The sequence below is a fragment of the Echeneis naucrates genome, chromosome 6 (assembly GCF_900963305.1).
Source record: "Echeneis naucrates chromosome 6, fEcheNa1.1, whole genome shotgun sequence".
Classification (NCBI taxonomy): Eukaryota; Metazoa; Chordata; class Actinopteri; order Carangiformes; family Echeneidae; genus Echeneis; species Echeneis naucrates.
Genome location: NC_042516.1, coordinates 18,254,996 through 18,266,317, shown reverse-complemented (window position 1 = coordinate 18,266,317; position 11,322 = coordinate 18,254,996). Strand labels below are relative to the sequence as shown.

At 43.2% G+C, this 11,322-nt stretch overlaps 1 protein-coding gene across 1 annotated transcript; it reads right to left on the bottom strand.

Annotated features, from left to right (window-relative positions):
• Positions 1-10,258, bottom strand: LOC115045267 (glycoprotein endo-alpha-1,2-mannosidase-like protein). Its single transcript, XM_029504871.1, has 4 exons — positions 9,754-10,258; positions 7,634-7,743; positions 1,152-1,228; positions 1-637 (listed from the first exon to the last, which is right to left on the bottom strand). Exons 1-4 carry the CDS (start codon positions 10,256-10,258, stop codon positions 1-3), a joined length of 1,329 nt encoding a protein of 442 aa, XP_029360731.1.
• Between the last annotated feature and the right edge of the window lie 1,064 nt (positions 10,259-11,322).

Genomic DNA, 11,322 nt, shown 5'->3' with positions numbered 1-11,322 from the left:
TCACATGAGCCACTGCTCCTTCTCCTTGTTAAACTCCTCCGCCCAGCGGCGGGTCAGCTCCAAGTAGTGATTGGGTCCATGCGGCTGATAGTCCAAGTATACACGGGTCACTGTTTTCTTTGGCATGGCCCTCTCTATCTGCGTCCCCTCGTGCCATTCATTAAAAGATGTGATGGTGACGATCTCCGGCCTGATGTTGAGAGCAGCCTGCAGGGCCGTCTCATAGTAACGGCCGTTAACTCTGTTGCGCGTGTTGTGGTTGTTCCACGGCCGGATGCTGGTGTCTATGTAACCAGGCCCCACGCTGGGGATGAAGAGGAGATTGTTGCCGTCACAGAAGGCTTTGATGGCCTTCCAGTTCTGATGAGAGGAGCCAAAGGAGAAGCCGTTGGAGGCAAAGTAAGTGTACATGCCGTCGAAGCCACCTGCGAGGATATCGTGCTTGTGGCGTTCCTCCACAATCAAGGCGATGAAGATGGAGTCATAAGCTGAGCTGCGCACACTGTGGGAGCCGGTGGGAGTCAGAAACTCAGACCAGGACTCTGGGGGAGTTAGGTAGGAGTCGTAGATGTAAAACAGAGGAAGACTCTTCCCTGTGCCAGTGGTGAACTTGTAGAAGGCTCCGTGGTCACCGTACCTTCAAAGATGATAATAATATGGTCAAATAACAACAGCAAATTTTGTGGGGACAAGTCAAAACATGTGAACAAGATTCTAAAGAAAACTGATCATCTTGGGACCTTAATGAAGAAACTACTTCCTTAATCTGGTGCTAGAAAAAAAGCAGAGGACAACTGAATGTGGAGCGGATTTATCCTCAGGGAGCAGCAAAATATGATAATTTGTTATTTCTTATTCAAATTTTGGGTGGGAACTGAATATGTTTGAGGGAGTTGGAGTTTTCAGTTTGCATTGACTTGACTACTTCTACCTGTGCTACTTCTTTTCACAGCAAACCCAGTGGTACTGTTGGGGGGGGGGGCTTTTGCTTTAAAAACTCATTCATAAATCATGAAACTGGCCTTATGTAATCAGAAATGCTAGTAGTTTTGTAACTACTGTTTTTTTTTTTTTTCCAATGATGCATGAAACCTTAATGGCCTTGTTCAGTTGACATGGCGATGGAGAGGTGCAGCCAGGTGAGCGCCTACCTGTCAATGATATACTTGATGTTGTCATGCACAGTCTGGTCGTTGCGTCCTCTGTATGGTTGGATGTGAAATGCAACCTGGGAGAAACATAAAGAAAGGCACATGCATTGTTGGGTTCACATCATTAATATCAAAGTCAGCACTTCGTTATTACTGAGTACGCATCAATAGTTTTTCAGAGGAGGGTTTTTCAGGGTCCCACAGCCCTGAGCGGTGGAAAAGGAGAGAGTAAGAGTTTTCAGCCTTTGCATTCGTTGTCTGTTTCATTTTCCTGACAAAATTCTGTCACACAGCAAAAGATGTTTTTCACCCTGAGCGGCGTCTCTCAGGCGACTTCTGTGACACTCAGATAATGGCTTTCTATCAAACGGACACTTGCAATTGACAAAGAAAAGCAACAGAAGAACAAGGGACCTAAAGTGACAAGTACACAAAAAAGTGAATATTGTAAAAGGCACGGCCAGAGAATTCAGGGACTTAAAGTAATACACGACGAAAATGAAGCACTTGTCTTCTCAGTGGACAACCGAGGGGAACAGTGTGGAGGAAAACGGCTTTTTAAGATGGAGAACACCAGCTGCTCAAAGAATGCAAGATGTCATCGACTGAACTGACAAAAGGTTGCCCTTCATTCTTTAACTCATAACTAATTCCTGGTGTAAATCCAGCATAACAGTACAGCATTTTAGCCACCATCAACTGGTATAGAGTTACAGCAGGTAATGGTTAAAATGCTTTAGAGTTTTTCCGTTGCAATGCAGCTCTTAGGTCTACCAAAGGGCAAAGTGATGCTGTGAATATTGTTAAATAAAGGCAGACATCTGTTAATAAATTTTCAGCTGGAGGCAAGAAAAAAATCTCTTAAGCCACTAATGAAGATGCTGATCAGTTTTATATGCATCTAAACGCACCTTTTCACTTCCAACATATGAATTTCAATAAAAGATAGAAAGTAGTGTTTACGAAGTTATAACTCCCTGGACTTCCTGTCCAGTAAAGTTAGATCAAACATGAACCTATTTTAAAAAGCTGTGGGGTATTAGATGATATCAAGCCACATAATAATCATCGACAGATGCAGCGAGGGGAGCCGTCATGCTGTTCTGTTCACTGCAGCACAGAGCAGGCTACTAGAACAGCTCATTTTCACACTGGACCATTACTCTGTGGTAATTTAGAAGTAGATGAGACAGGAGTCGATGCATTTTAATACCTCATAAACATTGACAGCGTGAGCCTGGAACCTTCCCTGCATGATTTATGCTGAGCAGATTGGAATTTAGTGCCATGTCATGCAGAAAGCAATAAAGGATGGTTGTTAGCCATCACCAAAGATAAAGATCCACCCTTAATAACAATTAGATGGAGTTTTTTTTTATCTGAGATTGTCAGTTTAAATCTGTGCTCAGAGTGGTCAGTTGGAGATCAACAAAAAGCTTGCACAGAGCTGCTCTGTGCATCTGGAAACATGAGAGTGTGGCTGATGCCATCACCAGGCACCCATGGGCCAAATTCCCCTGCGTACATGTAGCTATGTGGCCTATTTACTAGATACTACTTTTGCAGGCCCCAGGGTACAAATTGTTCAGGAGCAAACTGAGTCATGCGACCCATGATGCACATTTCCCTCCTGCACCCAGCTTCCGATCCCCACCCCCCTCCGCTCTGTCCCCACCAAACCGCCCCCACCCTCCCCTGGGCAGAAGGACTAATTCAGCTCCTCTTCAAGCTGAGGTCGAGCAGCAGCGCTGCTGTGAAGGCTCCATGTGATCTGCTCTGCAACCCAACATTCATACACGATGCATGAGCCGTGTGTGGGCACTGCTGAAACGCTGCTCAACTTATATAATAAGAAAAAGTACATCGCTTTCTTTTGTGGTGTTACACAAGGAAGGCTCAGTGTGCGTGTTTTTTGCGGTGTGCTGTGGGAGAGCCAGGATTTGTTTTAGCTCTGCTCTTGTTTCCATTCATCTGTATTTGCACTAGTGAAAATGGAGTTGGGCAGAATGTGTCACTAGATGGGCCATCCGGAGTAACCACTCGTATCATAAACAGTTATCTTGGAGGTCGTAGTAGCTCGCACAGCAGTTGGAGGAGGAGCTTGACTTAACACAAGTGAGCGAGACGTTGGTGGGCACGAGTCATCTATATCTCCATGCCGGGTTCTTTTTGAGATCTCTAACACTAACACTTAAAAGTGAGTCAATGCTATTGCTGACTCTGCACTGTAATCTAATTTTACATTAAAGATGCAAAGCTGATTAATCAATCAAACTTTCATTGATGAAAAAAAAAAGTGTTACTTGCATCTATAAGTCATATGATGAGGTCACTACACACTCATCTGCCAAATTTATGCCCAGAGGCCCCTAACAGCTTAATGTGATCATGGAAAGGTTGATGTCATGTTCACTTCTTACGAGGATACATCAAACGACTGTACAGGCTGATTCGCGTGCCGCCTTCGGGTGCTTTGTTAACCACTTAGTCAGGAAGAGCGCTTGGCACATTGTCGTCCTCAAAGTGGAGACAAATGCATATGTGACAGGAAAAGGGTGAAGCTACCAGACGGCAAACATGGAAACGTATCCTGTCCCTCTTTCGCAGAACAAACACCTCTCCTGAGGATTCATTCCCCCTGGTGTTTACCTTCTTTATCTGATGTCTGTATCTATTGTGCATCTATGCAATAATATTTTTGTGATGTTAAACACCACACAGTCCACATAGCTGATGTTTGGCTTCATCTCCCAAGAACCTCTCAGATTAAATGGTAGCCACTTTGCTACAACAAACAGACTGAATCCGGATCTGAAACATTTCTGGCTGTTGGCACTGCTCCTGTTGGACCATCTGTCACCGTTCCTCTCACTTGAGCTTCCCTCTCTCCTTTTGGCCCTCCTATTAATCAACAAGCGCAAAGATATTATTTAATGCAATTGCTATTTAAAAAAAATAATAATAATAATAATAATCTGCATTAGCAGTTCCAAATGATCAGAGCCGAAGTTCTTTACCTTGTCAGCATTTTTCTGAAATTATGCAAGAAGAAGCACTTCAAGGATAAATGTCCTTCTTTGCAGAGTGTGGGAGGAGTTCTGGAAGAGGATGCTTAGAAAGCCTGCACTCAACGTGCTGTTGTGGATACAACTTTATTCTAAAGCCTTCCCTCCTCTGCTCCCCGAGTCATGAGACACGAAGATGAACAGTTCCCTCTTATTTCTATGATGTACTAAAAATGTTCGCTTGATTTGCAGAAAGCATGTCACAGTGCGTTTTTACACGCTCGCCGGGTCACCGACGACATTAAAGCACAGCATTAAATTCACTATATTAGCTTCTCTCCTGACAGCATTACGTGTAAAGCCTCATAAACTCAGAGGCACATATCTAATCCTGTCGTTCTTGTCATCCCCTCACACAGAAACATTATATTTCTGCCTGCAGCCAAACGGGAGGATAAACAAACATGATAGCAAATCTGACAGACTGGCCTAACTGACCGACTGCCTCTCATCAGGCTTGTTTACGGGGAGGATGAGGTCAATACATGTCACATTGCTGCTGGAAAATAAATTATTTTTATCTTCATCATCACATCAGGATGCAAACTCTGGAACAACAGCGTTACAATAACGGTCCTTCCTTACTTTATCTGAGATTAACGTTGGTGAGAACTCAAGCAAGACGTAAGCACAACTTGTCTGTGTGTGGTCATTTTAGTAAATATTACATTTGTGACCTGCTGACATCAGCACAGATATATGCAGCTCATTCAGGAAAAGTACTGATCCGTCCCTTAATTCGACAAATTTATTTTGACATCTTAAAAAGCCGTGCTTCCTCTGAGCTAACAAGGACTCAAAAAATAAATAAATGAATAAATAAAACAAATTCACAGGCTGAGGGCTACAAATCAATTATTTTCATTAATAACCTTTGCTCTGACCTTGAAACCCTAAAACATGTTGTTTTGTTCCATCAACACTGCAAATCCCACATTTATCAAGTTTATACTGACAATAAGAGTAAATTATCTTTTTTGGCTTGAAAGAACTATTTGTTAAAACTAATCAACTAATTAGTCAGATTTTTGCTTCCAAAATTATACAATGGCTTTAACAAAACACTACACTGATGCTAATGTTTTGTGCTGTTTTGTGCTGGCCCTCCAGCATGTCATCCGTCTTAAATATGTAGTGTGTTGTGCAAATGCTGTGGTTGCATTATTAATGGCAGCTGCTTCGACATAAGAAAACTCTTACTAGCCCCCCTCTGATATGACATTCTAAAAGTCAGTTGTACAGAATAAGTGGCCTCTGAGTAGCTTTTCATCAGCACATAAGCACACGAACACGTGAAGTGTATCTCTTGGGCTCTCAATTTAGTTTCATTTTACAGCATAAGTCAAACAAAAGAAACTCTCTGACTGTTGTTAAAAGGAGCTATGCCATCAAAGATAGTGTCATAATCGTATTCTCGCTCGCTAGTTGAGCACTTCACATGAATGGTATCATATTACAGCCAAGGGTTCCCGTTAAAGTTTAATAAGCCTTCAATACGGTGACAGGAGATGGATGGGCAAACATGGTCAGTAGTTATTTTCTCCATTGCACCATTTTCCAACCTAATTGGCAAATGGTCATGTGGTTTTGCTGCTCCCCCACCTCTCCGCCCTGCTGATGTGCTCCCTAGCTCATTAAGACCTCACTGAACAAGGGATGCAACAGCAGAGGCAGCTCTTTGACCTGTTTTTCACTCTGAGTCTGGGGATGTCACTGCAGCAGCAAAAATCCAGAGTTAAATCCCAGAGCAGCAGAGACAGCTTTACAGGAAACACAGCAAAACAAGTCGAGCTTCAGCAGCTCTCAATCTTACTCTCCGGCGCCGAGAGGAAACCGCAGCTTCCATGTGTAACCCATCACAGCACAGTGGCTGGTTTGCGATTACTGTCCTCAGCGGTGTTAAGCTCGCTGCTCTCCTCTGTGAAGCATTACTAATCCTTTCCTAGCTGTCCTGTCACCGTGTTCCAAATAAGATGATTGGATGGACGAGACAGTGAACAGACAGTCATATTTACCCATCAAAGCTCAACCAACCATTCAGAAGTTAAGTAATGTTCTCTCCATGAAATGACATTTTATTCCTGCAAGCTCGAAGTTTTGGACACTTAGGCCACTTCAACACTATAAAGCTCAGTGTCTGTGTTTGGGCAGGTTTGTAGTGTGTGAAACACACAGTCAAAGCTGGATTTATCTGATATTCCCCCACTTTTGTACAGAAGCTTGGAAATAAAAGTTATTGTTTTTGAAGTCTTCACAGTCATTACTTGGGACTCAACCTGAAACGAATCTATCAGGTTTTTTTTTATTTTTCTCTCCAAAGCATCACATTAAATGGGATGAAACCTCAACTTCAAGGAGTAACTATGAAAAGCAGCCGCTGCAAAGCATCAGACGACTTTGAGCTTTCAGATAGCGTAATATTTGACAATAAGCTCTACTGAGGCAAAGGTATCATTTGGCTGGAGAAATGTATTTTAAAAGGTTAGTGGAGTTTTTCAAAGTTTTGTACTTTTGTTCATGTTTAATTTCTCTTTGCATAGATACTTTAGGTGTGAACGCAACCAATGTAATGTTACACAGATGATATTATGCCTTTTATCTGTAGCTCTTCTATCCCATATATACAGTACTTTGTGAACAGAGACTGGCATTTTTACATTTTTAATCCTTAAAAGTCTAAACTATTACTGAATGCTAGAAGGGATCCAACAGTGGAGACACTGTTGGATCATATGCATCATCAATATTTCATCACCAGTCAAGAGTTTGGACACACTTTCCAATTCAAGTGATTGAATCCACACATGTTGGACACCGTTCCGAAATTTATGACCATGTTAAAGCACTTTAAACATCATTGTGCTTTCTATTCCAATCTCTGTCTACTTTTAGATTAAAAACATTCTCTGGCAGATGACCAGTATCTCTGTTCATTTCTTTCTGCTTGAGTTGGATATCTCTGCCAGCATTCAGGGTGACTGTGTGTGATTATATGTCTTTAGCCTACTTATTGTCATAACTTTTTAATAATAATGTTTTCAGAGCTTCTAGCAGTACATTGGTTTTGTATTGTTTTAGTCCTCTGATTTTATATCTTTGTCTTTAACTTTTCCTTGGGCCTATTTGGCCAAGACTTCTTTAGAAAATTAAAGTAGAAAAAAGAAAGAAAAAAAAAGGGGGGGCTGATTCAACAATGGGGGGTTGTCAACACTGTCGCCAGAAAATTTCTCGACCCACAGTTGTTGAAAAAAAAAACAAAAAACAAATTGACAAATTTAAAAAACTCCTTTTCCTGGGAATAGCTGAACGTCGTGGCTCAGGACAGATTTGATAGATCGCTCTGTTGTGGAGCCATGAGACCTTTCCTGGCTTTAGGTCTTACACACATAAACACACATGTGCTGATGCCTTTTATACCTTCAGGTTGTGTCTGTATGCAGCATCCAAAACAGCTGGTACCAAATCCTCAGCGGGTTCCCCGTTGTCGTCAGCGAGGCCGGGAGGATACCAGGACAGGACCAGAACCCCTGGAAACGCAGCGAGGGAAAAAAAAAAAGTCTGATAAGACCTCAGACACTGACTGATATCCCAGAAAATGCCCATATCTGCTGTGAATCAGTGTACAAAAGGCACATGAGCCTCTAAAAAATGTTAACTTAGGCATAGTGGAAAGATGTATGGCTTTAATGTGATAGAAACTTAGATAGAAACCATTAAAATAAGTTCCACTTTCATTAAAAAGCACTAAGTACAACTCCACCCTTGTGATTAATTGGAGTAATAACTGTACTTATCTAACAGGACTCAGACAGACGGTGGGAGGATTTATGGAAAGATGCTGGTTGGATAGTGACACAATGGGTCGTTGTGAACAGATCCGGCAAAAAGACAAAAGACAAATGATTGTAAACAACTATAGATCACATTGTTCTGCGGCTTTTTGTTGACACTGAGCCTCTTCATTGGAATTTTTCTTTTCTTTTCTTTTTTTTTTTTTTTTTTGGCTTTTCTTTGAAGCAAACAATATCATACATCTCGCCATTTTTGTCCTTTTGTAACTGACTTCAGTAATTCATCCAGGGCTGTCGGGAGGAGAGTTGATCGTTTCTATCTGAATGTCCATCTGCCCATCGTCCGCATCTGCCACGTGATTGATGAATAAGCATCTGTCATTTGGCGACCATTTATTATGTCTTGTTTTAGTGGCGATCTCCCTGCATAGGTCGAGTTCGTGACAGCCCATAACTTCAGGAAGAAGAATGCTTGTTTGTGCTCTGATGCCGGCTCAGAGATGGCGTCATATTGGCCACTGTGGTACCTGGCACCGTGGACAACCTGGCACACGGGCTGTGCTAATTCATTAAAATCACGTCTGCTTGCTATGGAGCTGTTGGAATTATTAATCACAATAATAAACTATGAGAATATGGCCGCTGCTCGTCATTATATTTACAGACCTCTGAAGTTATGGGGCATCATCCATCATGCCAAAATAAGTATTTAGACTTGGGCTGACACTGTTATCTAATTAAATGGAGTGTTTTAACTAAGTGTTGTATGTCTGTCCTCCTGCGATCCATCTGTCGGTGCAGTGAGGGTATCAGGCGGCTGACTGGTCTGATCATCATTCTGGATGGTGTGCAATAACCTACTGAGCCGCAGGACAGAAACATCAGGACCTATCATGTGTTGGCTGCTGATGGCTGGATATACGAGGCTGTTACTTGACACCAAACTACAGGACTCTGCTGCCTTCCAGTGAGGCCCCACAAGTTTTTGAAAAAAACAAAAAACACAACATACCGTAGCTATTAATATCTCACAAGACATAAAAACTGATCTAAGTCTGTAATGGAGATGGCGGGCATTTGGGCTGATTGATTATTTAATACATTACAATGAGTCTTTTTCTTGTAACAAAGAACATGATACAACTTATCTTCATGACACAGCCTTTAAAATAAGATTTGTTTATCCTCCATGCAGATTTTAGAAACTGTTTTTCGTGTAATCATAGGTTGTCTGAAAATGTCTTGTTCTCTGGTAAAACATTACCATTCACTGGCCTATCCTAGCCCAAACATGGGACGAAAATGTGTACTACACAATAATATTCCTGGTGATTTCAGTCATGATCCCAAAACAGAAAAATCACGTTAATGATGCTTGTTGTTGTTGTTGTTGTTGAGTTTTGCTTAAGATTTGCAGGAACTCTGAGCATTAAGTTTGAAATAAACACGTTCTGATACTCTACTACTTTATTTCCCAGCTCAGGGAAACATGTCTAATTGAGTTTCCTGTCTCAGTCCAGACATGTTTGTGACATGTTTGTCATTTTGATTGGTGGTTTTTCTCTTAAGGTGCATCAACTGTAGGCTGATGTTGGGGAGCTGTCCGGTGTGCTCGTGGTGCTGAAAATGTACCGAAGCCTAATTTCTATGCAGCTGCTGAAGAGGAGGATTGGGGGGGGGGGCAGGCTCAGCTCTTTCTATCTCCCAGAACATTTTTGGGGTGTCCTATGGATCTGTGAACTGTACCTGCCGCAGAGGCTCCGATCTGCTCCATGTGGGACTCCAACACGTCCGGGTCCCTGGAGCTGTACGGGTTGAGCTCAGGGTAGAAACTGGAGCCGATGTCCTCGGGCGGCATGTGTCTCCCTCTCGGGTAGCTGGACGCGATTTTGGGGTCCCAATGCGGCACCAGGATGTGGTCCCAGTGAATGTACTTGCCGTCCATAAGCGGGGTGCCGTACCAGATGTAGTAGAAAATATGAATGTCGTAAAATATGGTCCCCTCGGGACCGGAGTTGGACAGAACTACTTTGGTGTTGCCGCCGCCCGGACGAGCCTGATCCGGGGACGCGGTTGCATCGCGGGGGCTCCGGTTCACCTTCCCCCCGATCATCGGCAGGAGCTCCAAGCCCGGAGCCAGATCTGAGAAACCGTCACTGGGCTTCAGGGTCCTCAGTCCCATCATGGTCCCAAAGACGAACAAGGTAAAGAGAAACAGAGCGATGCACGCCTTCCTCCGCAGCCGGGCCATGTTGGACACAAACTGCAGCGTAAATTCACCGATTTGAGTCCTGACTCTGATTCTGCTGGATCCAGAGTTTACCTCACAACCGGCGAGAGACTCTTCCCGGTGACCACATGGCTCCAGCCCAGCCGCAGGAAACTACTCGGAGCAGTTAGCTGGGAGGATTTCTAACTTTATTCTGCGGCTTCGTGCTTTTGCACCCCGCGGAGCTGTGAGGTCTGTCCGCGCTGAGATGATTCCGGGTGAGGTTCTCCACCGGCTGGTCCAGTCCCGCCCAGGAACTGATCCACAACACCCCTGACAGCGGGCAGGTGACCGGCGGCTCCCCGGGAATATCCGAGGGACGATCCAGCCTCTGTGGCTGGCTGGCTGCTCCTTCACGGAGTACTTTGGACGACAAAGAAGCGGGAGGGCTCCGCTCTGTGTTTTCTCTGAGACAGAAATATAATGTTTAAGATGAAGAGAAAAACTAAATGTTGCTTCATGAGCAGAAAAAAAAAAAAAAATCTCCGGCTCTCAGCTAAGGGATGCACAATCTCCCCATCATATCATGGCGACTTCACTATGATTCATCTCGGAGCTGCTGGAGACAGAATAAAGTATCTGAATATTTTTCTAAAGTTAAAAGCCAAACGAGTTCAGAGACACACTGACATCTAGTGGCCCGTTTGGAGGAACACACCGCAACTTCACCGCGCTGCTGGAAGCGATCACAAACCCCGACGTCTGACTCAACGCACAGCTGGATCGGCGCAGAGTAGCCAGAACAATGAAGTGAAATTCTGGAGTGACAAAATAAAATTGAAATGAAAATAAAAATCTGTCACTGTAAAGACACAAAACTCAGAGTTCATTCGCGGTAACTTCTCCTTTTTGTTTCATCAGATTTATTAATTGGGTGAATTTGAGTCGGATTTCAGGTTTTATGGAAATTCAACGAAATTATTTTTTTTTTTTCCCGTCAGTCTGTCGTTGCTTGTAAATTTGCTCAGCAATTTTCTCAAAGGCTATGCAAATAATGTAGCAGGTTAATTATGTTTTTAAAAATACAGAAAAAAAATCGTCCTCCA

What these genes read in the sequence shown, in the direction of transcription:
- LOC115045267 (XM_029504871.1), bottom strand. Translation starts at nt 10,258, where the DNA reads ATGGCCCGGCTGCGGAGGAAGGCGTGCATCGCTCTGTTTCTCTTTACC. An exon ending in GATCGGAGCCTCTGCGGCAG is followed by an intron (nt 7,744 to 9,753) that starts GTACAGTTCACA and finishes CTGCGTTTCCAG; the next exon opens with GGGTTCTGGTCCTGTCCTGG. An exon ending in ATCAAGTATATCATTGACAG is followed by an intron (nt 638 to 1,151) that starts GTAGGCGCTCAC and finishes TCATCTTTGAAG; the next exon opens with GTACGGTGACCACGGAGCCT.